This window comes from Megalops cyprinoides, chromosome 2 (genome assembly GCF_013368585.1).
Source record: "Megalops cyprinoides isolate fMegCyp1 chromosome 2, fMegCyp1.pri, whole genome shotgun sequence".
NCBI classification, from domain to species: Eukaryota; Metazoa; Chordata; class Actinopteri; order Elopiformes; family Megalopidae; genus Megalops; species Megalops cyprinoides.
In genome coordinates this window covers 66,489,414-66,506,414 of record NC_050584.1, presented here as the reverse complement: position 1 = coordinate 66,506,414, position 17,001 = coordinate 66,489,414, and the positions used below count along the sequence as shown (strand labels likewise).

The 17,001-nt window shown below is 40.4% G+C and overlaps 1 protein-coding gene across 1 annotated transcript; it reads right to left on the bottom strand.

Annotated features, from left to right (window-relative positions):
• Nucleotides 1-715: 715 nt before the first annotated feature.
• On the bottom strand, nt 716-16,517 carry LOC118773604 (NACHT, LRR and PYD domains-containing protein 3-like). Its single transcript, XM_036522615.1, has 11 exons — nt 16,403-16,517; nt 16,157-16,267; nt 15,881-15,991; nt 14,536-14,584; nt 13,919-14,147; nt 10,610-12,410; nt 7,045-7,218; nt 5,619-5,792; nt 3,536-3,709; nt 2,814-2,860; nt 716-1,251 (listed from the first exon to the last, which is right to left on the bottom strand). The coding sequence occupies exons 1-11, from the start codon at nt 16,504-16,506 to the stop codon at nt 716-718; spliced, it is 3,510 nt and encodes a 1,169-aa protein (XP_036378508.1). The 5' UTR covers nt 16,507-16,517.
• Nucleotides 16,518-17,001: the final 484 nt, after the last annotated feature.

The following is a 17,001-nucleotide window of genomic DNA, read 5'->3' as shown; positions in this document are numbered from 1 at the left end:
TCTCTCCCCTGACGCAGGTATCCCGCGGTGCTGCGCCCCGCCTCCTCGTTCCGGCTCGGCCAACCAGAAAACGGGGCGCCCTGATTTAAAGATGCTGGATGCTTGGGGTGATCGTCTCGCTGTTTCCTTTTTCTGACCCGTCGTGTTCATTTCTGCTACAAACTTGCCTGTACTGTGTTTTTGATATTGCATCATTTACTGACTTCGATTGTGGATCTTGTCTCGGATTTTGGTTGCATTTCGGTTTTCGTGGGAGGAGGACAGGTAAGCTGGGGGATCCCTGTGTGAGGGTTCGCTGTGTTAGGGTTAGGTTAGAGGCGGGTGCCGCTCCTGTGTATTTTTGGTTAAGTTAGTTAGAGTAGGTAGGTTTCGTTTGGCTCTGCCACCCCTTTTGCTTTTGTATTCAGTTGGATTTGTATAGGTATGTAGGGTTGGTTTTGTTTTGTTTTGTTCTTTTCTTTGGCACCGTCTATTGTCCTCCCTCCCCCCTTTTTTTTTTCCCTGTGAATGTTTGTCATTGTATATCGTCTTGTAAATATTGTAAATATATTGTGCTCCCCTACATTGCTCCCGTGTCTGGTTGTTTCCTTTTGTGTTGCGTCCCATACGTACCCCTGGACGCCATTACCCACCTGGGACGTAACACCCATTAATTGAAATCCTCCCTTCACCTCAGTTTGACAAAGACACAGGTGTTCCTACAGGACACAGGAGTCTATTCCAGCTGGATCAGGGACACTGAGCAGTCAGACCCAACCCAAAACCCAGGATAGAGGGGCTCAGTGAATGTGGTGTGGAATGTGTGCAGGAGGGTCAGTGTGTCAGAGGAGACGCTGTAGAAGGACAGAGTGCCGGCCAGCCAGTCCAGATACACTCCTACTCTGCGGGAGGGGGAGGGAGGGGCAGGTATGGGAGTGTCCTTTCCATTGTGCCAGACAGAGTAATGGTTATTGTAGAAGGACCAACACCAGGACTTGTCACTGTGTCCAAAGAGACTTTCATAGCCCACTCCTTTCCTGCTGATTCCTTTATATGCCATTCCTATATCAGCATATCTCCCACTCCACTCAGCCTCCCAGTAGCAGCGTCCAGACAGACCCTCTCTGCACAGCACTTGATTCCAATTATGAAATCTCTCTGGATGGTCAGGATATGGCTGCTCCTTTATCCCCCGTGTCACCTTCCTGTCCCCCTCAGACAGAGACAGGTTTCTGTGTGCTGTGCTGGGATCCAGTGTGAGCTGGCAGGCATCTGCAGACAGGAGGGAGAGAGAATCCCCCCACACACAAACATAAAATGTAAAAAACTGAAATATGGGAAACTATACTAAAAATATTATTTGCTCATATTCATACATTGATTTTGTTTCTTCATTCAATAGCATTATCGATTTCTTAAGACCATTAACTGTGAGAAAGACTGGTGTATTCTACTACCATCATCAACGGTCCTTCTAGTTGGAAGATTTTTTTATGTAAGAGAAATTGGCTCAGATTGAATCTAACCATGATGTGCCTGAGTAGCAAACTGAGGCAAATATGTTTGTTTTTTTTCTGTTTTCAATGCTTTCGTGACACTGAATTTAGAAAGAAAAAAAAAACAACAAATAAATACTGCGTAAAAATGAACCATCGTGTTGTGTTCATTTCATGCTACTTACTTTTGTGTTTTTATAGCTGTTTATAAATATCTTATTATGCATATTTTATCATTAGATGTTGCATTAGATCTTTTCATGAACATGTGTGTGTGTACGCACACATGCACATATGGGGTTTGGACGTGGCAGTGTGTCCATCTGATGGATGGACATGCTCCTGAACTCTCAATTTCTCTCTTTTTCTCCTACTCACCCATTAATTTCCAATGGCCAGTCATTTTTTGACGGGGAACACAAAAAATGTACAAATGTTAAATAAATCCCCCAAAATTTTATGAAATTTCCTAAATTTATTTTGTGTTTTCAGATGGTCTGTATGGAAAATGTCATGAAGTTTTATTCTAATCAGATGAAATAAAATAAAATGTTCAGACATAAAAATTGTAAATAGGTCATATTTGCCTGGAACACAAGCGGGTTAAATGTAACCCATGCCCAATTAAATGACATTGTGATTAGTTTGTATCAGTCTCCATAACTGTCGTCTTAATCTAAAAAATCTAGAACATGTAAAATCTAGAAGGAAATGTATAGTATACATTTTTGGAATATTCTGGACATTTTTGATGGTGAGGACTTCTCTGTGTTTCTGAAATAGATCAATATTTACTTCTAATAAACTCACATTTCAGCAGCCTCTGTTTGCTCCTGCTCACTCCAACATGGTCCACATTTATTTATTTATCTAGTTATTCATTCATTCATTCATTTTTTTTCTTTTTTTAAATAAGTGAGCTGTTCTCCTCCATATGACAAAGCAGCTAATCATGATTTCTTCTCTGAAGACCTGGAAGTCACATAAATTCATTGCAGCTTTTGTTTTATGTATTTTCTAACATTTAGCCATAGATCTGTGCACGTTTAGGACTATGGATCAGATTTCATCTAACTACAGTGTGCTTTGTCCACTGCTTTCAAAACAGTTATTTTTGTGATTGCTCAAATGAACAAATTAATAAATGAATAAAAATGCTGAATAAGATAAAAAATGTAACCCCTGTTTAAACTGAAGGATACTGTGTTTTGATTGTACAAGTCTTGATATGTATTCAGCAAAAAGAGAAATAGCCTTATTTCTAAATAAAACTTTATTGCATTTGGTGTGCCCTCTCCATTTCAGTTGAAATGTGTAAAATAGTTTAAATAAACTTACATTTCTTTAAACCTGGTTTGATTCTGCACTGACCAGCATGGTCCACACTGCAGGAAAACCAGAGGAACAGACAGTGATTGAGTGACACACAGCCTGTCTATGAAGTGCAGTGTGGAAACTCACTTCCTCCCTCTTGTAACTGCCATATATTCAACTGCAGTTCTAGACCAATTATTTTAATTCAGAATCTTTTCAGTTCCACTCAATTCCAATTTTTAATCAATTAAAAAAATGCAATTCCCAATTCAAAGTTCTTCCACAATAATTGCTTGAATTCAATTCCCTCTCCTGACGAGTTCAGTTCCTGAATTTAAATCCCACAAGGTCCCTTACTCAAGCCCATAGGCAGATCCCACAAACTCTTACAGTACTGCAAAACTTCAAAAGTAATAATTTATACATTTATAATTATCTGATCATTGTAGTTTGATCTATTTGAAATGCTATGTTTGAGAGTAAATTTGAAACCTTTTGGCCTGATTAGTGATATCCTAATTGGAGATTACTGATTCTATTCAATGCCAAGCACTATGGGGGTAACAAACCTCAGTTGTCTCCTTATATCCTGATGTATTTATTACATTTTTTATGATATGATGTTTTTTGCCCTCCAACCATCCACCAAATTCTCCACTTTTGAGTGAATTCATTAGTTTTCTATGAATTTCAATTCAAATCAACACAGACCCCAACCCTGGTGATATAGTGGATTGATATTTCACCTCAGTTTCTGCAGTTTACACTTGGGATCCTCCAGTCTAGCAGAGAGCGCTCTCACTCCTGTGTCTCCTGGGTGATTGTAGCTCAGATCCAGCTCTCTCAGGTGGGAGGGGTTTGAATGCAGAGCAGAAGCCAGAGAAACACAGCCTCTCTCTGTGACTCTACAGCCTGACAGCCTGCAGAGAGAAGGAGAAAAGCTCTTCACCCTCTCAGCACAAAATATCCAGCTCATTTCAGTGAGAAGTGACTGTTCTTACTACAATACTGCTCTGTTGGGAGTATTTCTGAAAAATAACATTCACAAAAGTAATTTGGACACGTATTTTTCAGTCCACTCAATTTTAAACGCCCGGTTTTCACTATCAACCTTACTTTTCTTGGTATTGGACAATTTTGAACATGCCGTTTTTACTCTTTCGGTATGAATGCGAACATCTGCGAACTAGCTTGCAAACGCCGATGACAGATGACCGGTTGATAATTTGAGTAGCTATCTGACTTGAGTGTAGACTGTAACATTGTCATAGTGATGCTGTTACAGCTGCTGTGATTGGACCTGACAGATGACAAAACATGAACTGCTTTGAGAACAGCATGGAATCTCTTAAAAAAAAAAAAATCTTTTGTTGTGTGCGCTATTAAAAACCGATCTAGACGACAGTTAGTGTGTAGATTTAGGTCTTGGTCCAGATTAAATTGTATTTGGATCCAGATTCGGACCGGAGTCTGCCTACTGAGTACCCCTGATCTATAATCACGTAACTACACAGATCCACTGCTATTTATACCAGCAGATACGTCTCCTCCAAGGAACCTCTCAATTTGCGTTGACGATCCAAAGGGGATGGCAACTACAGCTGCAAAAATCCAGTAATAATCTTGGACTGCAAGGTGTCTTTCAAGGAGCAAATTGCAGCCACAACCAGGTCTGCAGATTCCTTTTATTCAACATTAGGAAAGATCAGACCATAACTTTCCATATACACAGCCCAAAGTCGTGACCCAGGCTCTTATCCTGTCACGTCTGGACTTCTGCAACTCAACAGCTGCTTGATGATTCCAGCATATGCCATTCGACATCTGCATATAACAGACTCCCTGGGTACCTTCAAGAGAAAGCTGAAAACTCATCTTTTCAAGCTGTATCTCAAGTCCACCTTCCTCTCTATCTACCGTATTTATTCCTATTTTCTATTCATGAAAAAAGCACTCTACACTAGTTTCACACTTAACTCAGTATTTTACTGACCTCTTATAATATTTTTTGACAACTACTCTTGCATTGTAATATATTTATTTGGAGGTTGCCCTGGGTAAGAGCATCTTCTAAATGATGTAATGTAATGCAAATGTAATACTGACTGCATAAGATGGTAGAAGGCTCAGATCAAATCAGATAACTCTGTTTATATGATCAAATGATCATTTTTAGAAATGACAAAACTGGCAAAACTTGCTACTCTATGCTGTTTTACCCACACAGATGTTTTTTATATTATCTAGATTGGCTAATGCTAAGCTCTGAGAAAGAGAATGAAAATGAAAAATCCTCTATCTGTAAATGAGACTGGGAGCTGTCTGTATAGGTAATTTCAGGTATCAAAGATGCAGTCAATATTTGACATAAATAATGTCAATAACTGATAACCAGGAGATCTGGATATTGTTCCCAGCATGCATTGCTGCTGATTTTGTGAGACAGATTTCAGCTTTTTCTAGAGCCTGGTGGTAAACCAGTGATCTACTGTGGAAGGGCTTTCATTAGACAGACTACTCTATACATACTCAACACACATTGAGGCATTTGAATTCCTGTTACAGGGCAACAATAACAGTTTATTGGCTGTCCTTCCTGGGATGTTTAATATTAAGTTCATCAAAATGACAATATCCTGCATGAATATTCACAAGTAAAATGTAAACAATGTCATTACCAGTGCTGATACACTGACTCATGTCATGATATGTACAACAATTATACCAGATATTGGTATATTTAAGCATTTGAACTGTTTAGGGCCAATAGCTAATAACTCCTTAACATCTTTACATCTGACCTTTACCTTGACACCCTGACAAACTAACCTTAGTGTCTCCAGTTTACAGTGTGGATTCCTCAGTCCAGCAGAGAGCAGCTCCACTCCTGAATCCTGCAGCTCATTGTCACTCAGGTCCAGCTCTCTCAGACTGAGGGAGTTTGAGCTGATAGCTGAGGCCAGCACTTCACAGCATTCCTTACTGAGGTTACAGCTGTTCAGCCTGGAAAGGAAATCAAGTCATATCAGGTACTTCCACACAATTTACAGCACCTGGGTGTGGCTCTCCTGTCAGATTGACAGCTGACTCCTCAGCTGTGACTGGGTGTGTTCATTAGCATCAGGACTGCACAGTAACTATGCAGATACATTGATCTTTATTTTATCAGGACAGGCTCAGGGAATGGGATTACTGTACCTACATCATAATGTCTTTTCACATTTTGTCACCATCACATGAATGATCTGATTGGCTACACTGTATGACCTCTGACCTTCAGAGAGATTTCTGCAGCATGTGCCATAATAGAGGATTATAAACATGGTGGAACCAGCAGATATGACTCTCATAGGCTGAAACTGGGAGTTGTCTTTGCAGCAATGTTAGAGATCAGTGCTGTCAATCACTGAAAGACAGCAGACCTGGCTACTGTACCCAGCGTGCACTGCTCCGGATGTTGTACCAGCCTGCTTGTTTATGTAATGGCAGAAATAATGAGCTGTTTGTGCAGGTCTGGAACATGAAGTCATAAAGCTTCCACCAACTGCTAATCATAGACAAAGTTTTTAAACTTCCCTGACGTCACAGCAAAAAGAAGTCAATGGCATTGATCATGATGGCAATTCAACAGACAAACCATTAATTTAACCTTCATGTTGGACTACAGGGACAACAGCAAAATAATATGAAACAAATCAATGTTAAAGGACTAAAATGGCCAACAATAATCAATAAGTAGCCATTGAGAGTCTGGAATTTAAATTTGAAAACTAATCTATTAACTGTTAATCGCCACAGAACCCAGTTCAAGAAGATGTTTAAAAAAAGCTATGCAGTTTGTTGAAGTGCATGCATGTCATTGGATATGTCACTTGACAGGTAAGTATCACATCCTGAAGAACAAAGGAGACAGGTACTAAATGTAAATCACAGCAAGGCCCCTAGGAGGCAGTGTTAGACACACTGGACAAGCTCACCATCAAACAGGACCTGCAATGCTGCACTATAGCATCTGCAGCAACAAATATCAGAGAGCCGCTCAGAAATAATGACCTCCAGTGATATCTTAATCATGGCACATTTCTTGAATAAATATTTTTCAAAATGTTATTTTTAAGACAAATGTCCATTTCATGCATTTATTGTAATTAGGATTTCATGAAACAGTGATTTTCCCTTGACAAATCTGATTCTGTTAAGGGACGTTTTACTTTTTATTATTCATACTGCTATATTAAATCAATCTAGAACTGACCTCAGTGTCTCCAGTTTACAGTGTGGATTCCTCAGTCCAGCAGAGAGCAGCTCCACTCCTGAATCCTGCAGGTCATTCTCACTCAGGTCCAGCTCTCTCAGACTGGAGGAGTTTGAGCTGATAGCTGAGGCCAGCGCTTCACAGCATTCCTTACTGATGTTACAGCTGTTCAGCCTGGAATGGAAATCATGTCATATCAGATAGTTCCACACAACCCCCATGCCCACACACAACCTACAGCACCTGGGTGTGGCTCTCCTGTCAGATTGACAGCTGACTCCTCAGCTGTGACTGGATGTGTTCATGAGCATCAGAACTGCACAGTAACTATGCAGATACATTGATCTTTATTATATCAGGACAGGCTCAGGGAATGGTATGACTGTATCTAAATCATGATGTCTTTTCACATTTTGTCACCATCACATGAATGATCTGATTGGCTACACTGTATGACCTCTGACCTTCAGAGAGATTTCTGCAGCATGTGCCATAATAGAGGATTATAAACATGGTGGAACCAGCAGATATGACTCTCATAGGCAGAAACTGGGAGCTGTCTTTGCAGCAATGTTAGAGATCAGTGCTGTCAATCACTGAAAGACAGCAGAACTGGCTACTGTACCCAGCGTGCACTGCTCCGGATGTTGTACCAGCCTGCTTGTTTATGTAATGGCAGAAATAATGAGCTGTTTGTGCAGGTCTGGAACATGAAGTCATAAAGCTTCCACCAACTGCTAATCATAGACAAAGTTTTTAAACTTCCCTGACATCACAGCAAAAAGAAGTCAATGGCACTGATCATGATGGCAATTCAATAGACAAACCATTAATTTAACCTTCATGTTGGACTACAGGGACAAAAGTAAAATAATATGAAACAAATCAATGTTAAAGGACTAAAATGGCCAACAATAATCAATAAGTAGCCATTGAGAGTCTGGAATTTAAATTTGAAAACTAATCTATTAACTGTTAATCACCACAGAACCCAGTTCAAGAAGATGTTTAAAAAAAGCTATGCAGTTTGTTGAAGTGCATGCATGCCATTGGATATGTCAATTGACAGGTAAGTATCACATCCTGCAGAACAAAGGAGACAGGAACTAAATGCAAATCACAGCACGGCCCCTAGGAGGCAGTGTTAGACACACTGGACAAGCTCACCATCAAACAGCACCTGAAATACTGCACTATAGCGTCTGCAGCAACAAATATCAGAGAGCCGCTCAGAAATAATGACCTCCAGTGATATTTTAATCATGGCACATTTCTTGAATAAATATTTTTCAAAATGTTATTTTTAAGACAAATGTCCATTTCATGCATTTATTGTAATTAGGATTTCATGAAACAATGATTTTTCCTTGACAAATCTGATTCTGTTAAGGGATGTTTTGCTTTTTATAATTCATACTGCTATATTAAATCAATCTAGAACTGACCTCAGTGTCTCCAGTTTGCAGTGTCGATTCCTCAGTCCAGCAGAGAGCAGCACCACTCCTGAATCCTGCAGGTCATTCTCACTCAGGTCCAGCTCTCTCAGACTGGAGGAGTTTGAGCTGATAGCTAAGGCCAGCACTTCACAGCATTCATTACTGAGGTTACAGCTGTTCAGCCTGGAAAGGAAATCATGTCATATCAGATAGTTCCACACAACCCCCATGCCCCCACACAACCTACAGCACCTGGGTGTGTCTCTCCTGTCAGATTGACAGCTGACTCCTCAGCTGTGACTGGGTGTGTTCATGAGCATCAGAACTGCACAGTAACTATGCAGATACATTGATCTTTATTTTATCAGGACAGGCTCAGGGAATGGGATTACTGTACCTACATTATGATGTTAGACACACTGGACAAGCTCACCATCAAACATCACCTGAAATACTGCACTATAGCATCTGCAGCAACAAATAGACATTCAGACATAATGAGCTTCAGTCACATTTTAATTCAGGAGTAAATTTGAATTTAATTTCTAAGAAGACAGGTGTTCATTTTATCCATTCTTTTCTAGCTATGCTTTCTAGAAACAAACGCTTTTACTAGACAGATGTGATTATTAGCTAAAGGTAAATTTATTTCACCACCTCAAACAACATCACCCAAAGCAGTTTGCCGAGTCAGTAAAATACCACAGACCTCTTCTGCTGCGGATGGAAAGCAAGTAGCACTGCCAACTTCGTTTTCAAGAGTTGTGCCATTTCACAAAGATAGTAAAAGGTGGCAAGAAATAACAGATGCAGTGGCATTCCATTTGAGAAAGACATGGTCCCCATCAGCACAAAGGAGAAGGTGGGGTTTAAGAGGATTAACCCTTTCTCACACAACTTATTTTTATGCTATATAGCGCACGTATTACATTACATGGTTCGTTATGTTTTCATTAGCGTTATTAAGCTTCTCATAGTTTTCAGTAAGCATTTGCTATATTTTTAATGTTAAATCGCTGTTTCCTCAAAGTTAAAACTAGAATTTTTCCAACCTAGTGTTTTAATCGCACCCGTTTTAGCATACACGCTAAACGGCTAATCACACCGGTGTGAACGTACGCGTGAAAGGGTTAAAACTATTGACCTCAAGTACGAGCTTTTATTTATGTACAGAAACTATTTAGGTACAGAAACTAAGTACAGAATTGTGTTTTTTTTGTTGGAAGCAATTGACCTTACTTTCATATTTTACAACAAGATGTATGCTGTGTGTGCAATTTTCTTATGTTTATTATGTTTTAAAATACTACTTAGATATACAGTATCTGAATATTTAATGGTCAGAAATACAGTGTGTGCTGTGTTTTTGGTGTTACAAATAAATACTGATACTTTAACATTATACTTTGTTAAGGTTTTCATTGTATCGTATATTGCCATTTCTCTTGAGCGTATCGAGATATGAGTTTTGTAGCCATATCGCCCAGCCCTATGTCATATCAGAAAATTCCACAGAACCCCCTGTCCCCCAAACAATGCATAGAAGCTGGACGTGGCTGTCCTGTCAGAATTACAGCCAACTCCTCATGTACAATTCAATGTGTCCATGACCATCATACACAGTAACTACACAGAGACATTGATCTTTGTATTATCAGGACAGGGTGAGCAGGGTCATGCAATGAGATTATTCTACCTATATTACATCCATGTTACATTATTACATACTATATTAACATCCATATTAAATATTAATATTAATATTTATTATTTTTGTGTTAATTTCATCCATTCTTTTATAACTACGCTTTTTAGAATCAACTGCATTTACTGAACAGATATGTTTATTAAATGTAAAGTGCACTCTTCATGAGTCAAACTGCTATATTACATCAATCAAGAACTGACCGAATCATATCAGATAATTTCAACCCCAACCCCCCCCATGGACATTAACTACACAGAAATATTGCTCTTTGCATTATCAGGACAGGGTGAGGGGTGAGAACAAGGTCATGCAATGAGATTATTCTATCTATATACTGTATCTATATTACACTTTTCAGAACTGCAACAATATTACAGAAATCCAGTCATGTAGGTATTATATCAATTCTAATAGAACTCACAGAGCTGTTCTAGAGGCCATCACCACTGGCAGCAGCCTCAGAAGACCTTCATCTGATCTGATGTATTTCTTCAAGTCAAACACATCCAGTTCCTCTTCTGATGTCAGCAACACAAAGACCAGAGCTGACCACTGTGCTGGTGAGAGCTCTTTTTTTGAAAGACTTCCTGAGCTCAGGTAAGCTTGGATTTCTTCCACTAGAGAATGGTCATTCAGTTCATTCAGACAGTGGAACAGATTGATGGTCCTCTCTGGAGACGGATTCTCTCTGATCTTCTCTTTAACATACTGGACTGTTTCCTCAATGCTCTGTGAGCTGCTTCCTGTCTGTGCCAGTAGGCCTCGTAAGAGAGTCTGATTGGAGTCCAGTGAGAGGCCAAGAAGGAAGCGGAGGAAAAGGTCCAGGTGTCCATTTTCACTCTGTAAGGCCTGATCCACTGCACACATGAGGAAGTCAGACATTGGTATGTCCTTGAATACGCCACTGAATTTGCTGCTGAGGGTTTGGCTTTTCTTCAGTACATTTATGTTCTGGTTTTGGTATGAGAGAAACACATACAGAGCAGCAAGATACTCCTGAACACTCAGATGCACAAAGCAGTACACTTTCCCCTGATACAGCCCAAACTCCTCTTTGAATATTTTTGTGCAAACTCCAGAGAACAGTGAGGCTTTACTGGTGTCAAAACCAAATTTTCTCAGGTCTTCTTCATAGAAGATGAGATTTCCCTTCTCTAGGTTGTGGAAAGCTAGCTTTCCCAGTTTCAGAATGACTTCTTTGTCTGACTTCAACAGCCTGTGTAACTCTGCCCCTACTTCTTTGACGTACTTCTGGTTCTTTATGTTCATCTGAATGAGCAGGAAGTGTGTGTACATTTCAGTCAGAGTCTTAGGGATTTCTCCACTGTCTGTCTCACCCAACATTTTCTCAAGAACAGTCACTGCAATCCAACAGAAGACTGGTATGTGACACATGATGTAGAGGCTCCTTGATGACTTTATATGTGTGATAATTCTGCTGGCCCGGTTCTCATCACTGATTTTCTTCATGAAGTACTCCTCCTTCTGTGGATCATTAAAACCTCGTACCTCTGTCACCTGGTGGACACACTCAGGAGGGATCTGATTGGCTGCTGCTGGTCGGGTGGTGATCCAGAGGAGAGCAGAGGGAAGCAGATTCCCCTTAATGAGATTTGTCAGCAGCACGTCCACTGATGTTAGCTCTGTGACATCATACCAGCCCTGATTTTTCTGGAAATCTAAGGTAAACCGACATTCATCCAGCCCATCAAATATGAACAAGAGTTTGCAGTGATGAATTGATTCCAGCTCTTTGATTTCAGGGAAGAAGTGGTAAAGAAGTTGTATGAAACTATGTCTACCATCCTTCATCAAATTCAGCTCTCGGAAAGGTAGAGGAAATATGAAATCAACATCCTGGTTTGCTTTTCCTTCTGCCCAGTCCAGAATGAACTTCTGCACAGAGACTGTTTTTCCAATGCCAGCAATCCCCTTTGTCAGCACAGTTCTGATTTGTTTCTCTTGTCCAGACATGGTTTTGAAGATGTCATTGCATTTGATTGCAGTCTCTTGTGTGGCTGGTTTCTTGGATGCCATCTCAATCTGTCTCACTTCGTGTTCATTGTTGACATCTCCACTTCCACCCTCTGTTATGTAGAGCTCTGTGTAGATCATTTTGAGATCTGTAGCACTTCCCTGCTTGGCAATCCCTTCAAAAACATGTTCAAACTTCTGCTTCAGAATGCATTTGAGATTATACTGGCACTTTCTCAGGAGTAGATCTGATAATATACATGAAAGAAAAAACACAGAACAAATGTGTTAATTTGCTTACTGCCCCATTCTGAGCACACATACTTTATGTGCTTACAAAGCATACATATGATACATAGAAAGACAAAGGAATTTATTCTCCCAAACACAGACACATAAATGTGAATATGCATATGAATTTGAGATCAGACAATCAAATGTATGCAGACAGGCACACATGCACACTGACTGAAATGAATGATAGGTACATGTGTAGAACGGGAGACAATAGTGATGTGATTGTTCACCCACTGTAGCAGGAGCTATAAGCTATAAGCTATGCTGGTATTAGTGGCAAGTAAATGGAATGGACATGAATGTACATAAAGTGTTGGCAAGCAGCAGTTTGGCAATTAGCTTGAAGCTTCTAGGTTTTTCAGACACACTAATGAGGAGAAATATTATTGAGGATATAGAAAAACTTGCAATGACGTGGTGCAAAATGGTCCAGGTTTGCCCATTTATTGCATGACTGTATAATGTCATATCTCAGATCCTTCAGATGATAGTATAGCAGTTCTAATGTTAAGAGGAAGAGTCTGGCAGTTGAAACTGAGAGAATATGATCTCCCTGTTTCTTCAGTCATGACTCTGGAACAGCTAACAGGGCCCTATTTGTCTATTTATTTATGCAGACAGGCACACATGCACACTCACTGAAATTAATGATAGGTACATGTGTAGAATGGGAGACAATAGCCATGTGATTGTACACCCACTGTAGCAGGAGCTTTAAGCTATAAACTATGCTGTTATCAGTGGCAAGCAAATGGAATGGACACGAATGTAAAAAAAAAGTGTTGGCGGCAAACAATTATATGACCTGTAATCCTGTAATTATATGACCTGTATATGACCTTGTCCTGCCTCACTACCTGCAAAGGACAAGGCAGATTTTGTTTTGACAAAACTAGCTGTTTGTTTGATGTGCTGATCAAAGTTTAAATTTTGATTGAAAATGACATCAAGGTTTCTTGAAGAAGATTTAATAACAGAAGCAAGTGAGGCAGAGCTGGATGGATATGACCTGACATAGGCTTAGGATAAAACAGATTAAACAGTACCTGCTGGAAATATCAGCTATCAGACAGGCAGGTAAAACTGGAACTTTATTAATATGCAATCAGTTCAGCCACTGAACACCACTCAGTCAATTACTCAATTAGCCAATATTATTTAGTATAACATAGTAAATATCAATAAATGGAACTATCATTTAGGATGCTGACGATTTAAAAAAATCAGGATCATCAAGAAGTTAAAAACCTATATATATTCCTTTACAACATTTTCATACAATCAGTTACCACAGGTGGTTATATCATGTTCAAGCATCATGTTCAAGCATCTTCATCCAAAATCATTCATATAATTCAGCACATACTGTATATCACCTGCTTCCACTGCAGATATTGTTCAGGGATTTTAAGCATTCTTCACTGCCAAATCAAAGATGCACAGAGACAGAAGCTCTTACTTCTCTCCAGTGTGTCAGCAGCATCCTTGTGGTTCATGTTCCTCAGGATGTGCACTATGACCTTCACAGCCCCCTCTCTGACACAGCCCTCCAGCATCCTGTAGACTTCATCCAGGACATCAGGATCCTCCAGCTGACTCTCAAAGCATTCTGGGTAATCCCGACTCAGATCACCCTGGAGCTTTTTCAGCTTGTCCTGCACCAACTTGATAAGCATGTCTTCAAGCACCTAAAATGAAAAACATGAAATAATATATATTCACTGATGAATCGTTGTTAAAAGCGTGAATGGGTGTGATCACCTATTAACCTATTATTGGGTCACTTCAGGCGGATAGTCCTGTCCATCTATTTTTATTTGGGGGTCAAATGGCTTGAAGGCAGTAGTTGGTCATTAAGAAGGTAACTGCAAAAACAGTCACAATAAGACGGTTGTGGGAGCAATCAGTGTGCAGATTTTTCGGGGGGCTAAAATCAAACTGTTTTGTATCTTTTAAAATGTAACCAGCATTGAGAGGTGAGTGATTACATGTGCGAAGTGTAGGATCACATATTCATAAAACATATACCACATCTTTATGAGAGATTGAATGAATGCAAAACGATAGAGACCCCACCTTGAATATTGATGACAAATCCATCCGGTGACTCTGGGCAGACTGACTGCTGGGCGTCACTGACTCTGATCTCTCCAACTGGACTCTGTGAATAAAACATGAAAAGAGAGACCTTACTGTTCACCCCTGTGCACACCTGGAAAAGCCAGAAATACAGCTGTACAATAATGCAATGCTACTGATAAAGCTTCTACTACTGATGCTTCTACTACTGATAATAATAAATGGGGATGTTTTCCATGCCTTACAAATAAAGCATACAGACTAAATCTTTGATCTCACTTTTGATTTGTAGAAAAGGCTCCCTTCCCAAATTGGGGTGGAGGATCCATTGACTCTTCACTCTTCACAGACAGACAGCTGGGTGCAGGTGAGTCTGCTCTCTCCACCTGGACTCTGTCAACAGCACATACAGAACACAGGCCTTTCATCTAATCATGCTTAAAATGTAGGGAAGGAGACAGACTGAGATATCACACTCACGCTCGCACACACTCTCTCTCTCTCACACACACACACTGTCAGTGCTCCTGCCCCCTAGTTGTTGTGTTCATGTTTTCCCCTCCGTCATTCTGGTACATGTGCTTCTGTTTACTGTTTTTCCTTGTGTTCCAGCCCTGCCCCACCCTCCGCCCTGTCTCCACCCGCCTGATTGCCTGTTGGTCTTCACCTGCCTGCCTGCCCACCTGCTTCCCATCTCCTCATCAGCACTGCCCTATGTCTTCCCTGCTTGTCTCTGTCCCGTTGCTTGTTCACGCCTGTTTCATCCCTGCCGCTTTTCTGCCTGTACGCTCCCGTTTTCTACCCTGCCTGTGCCCCGACCTTGTTCCTGCCTGCTGCCTTGCCCTGATTGCCTGATTGCCTGCCTGCCTGGTTCCTGACCCTGCCTGCTGCTGTTCCTGACCCCGCTTTCGCTCACTGATTGCCTTCCTGGTCTTGACCCTGCCTGTTTTGGATTCGTGATTTTGCCTTACGCAAAAAATCGCAATAAAGCCGCTTGGAACCCGAAGCTCCCGTGGTCCGCGTCTGAGTCCTTGCCTGAGCCCTGACACAAACACACACACACACACACACACACACACATCAAAAGCTCCTCTTACCTCTCACTGTCAAGGTGATTGTCCTTCTTAGTTTTATCATTGATTTATTGACTTATTATTGATTTTTATTTATTATTATTAAATGTGTTTACATTTCAGTCATGTATGTATTTCATTAATGTGTTTTACAACAATTGAATTTTGTTATATACAACATATAACATTTATGTCAAAAAGAGAAGGAAGAAATAAGACCAAATGAAGAGAAACCCAAGCATTCCTAAAAAAAAAAACATTGAGCTCACCTTTGATCAGTAGAAAGGTCTCCACTGAATTTGATTGGTTGTTCCATTGACCGGTCACTCTTCACAGACAGACAGCTGGGTACAGGTGAGTCTGCTCTCTCCAGCTGGACCCTGTAAACAGCCCATAGTAACAGATCACTTTCAGCCTAAAGTCAGACGTGGGCTTTTGCTTTCATAATGATATTGTAGTTTATATATGGATCATATGACATTTATCTCAAAAAGAGAAGGAAGAAATAAGAAACCCATGCATTCATAATGAGCCACTGAGCTCACCTTTGATCAGTAGAAAGGTCTCCACTGAATTTGATTGGTTGTTCCATTGACCGGTCACTCTTCATAGAGAGACAGCTGGGTACAGGTGAGTCTGCTCTCTCCAGCTGGACCCTGTAAACAGCACACAGACCTTTAAGGAATCAGGAAGGGGGTGCTGATGTGCATGTTTAGATGTGACATGCACATGCATGTATACACACACACACACACACACACACACACACACACTTAGAAAGCTCCTCTTACCTCTTACTCTCAAAGTCCATTGCTCCATCATGGGTCTCACACTCCCCAGAGAGACTCATTTCAGAGGCCACACCCCCCTCCTCACACTCCCCAGAGAGACTCATTTCAGAGGCCACACCCCCTTCTCAGGAATCTGGACTGAGAGGAACCAGGGGATCAGGATCAGCAGACCTGTAAACACACCACAAACAGAGTGATACACAGTCTCTACTTTTGTTCGTGTAAATATAATTTGGGCGGATGGCTGCTCTGAATGGGAGAGTTTGTTCAGCTTTTTATTGCATGTTGATTCTTTAAATGGTATGAAATGGTGAAGCTGAAGTAACAGGAGCTTTGACTGAACCTCTGCTGAAAATTACACTCATTACTGTGCTGATATTTAAAAAGGTTTGAGAAGATAAGATTTACTGGATAAGTAATATTGAAAACTTTATTAAATTCACTGAAACTATGAGGCAGATGGTGTTAGCATGGGAACTAATAATTGCAATGTTTTCATACGCTTACACAGATTATAAGTATATCCTCCTAAGTATATCCTATTATCCTATAATTATATCCTCACCCGCTGTTTCCACTTTCATTCTAAGCATCTCTCA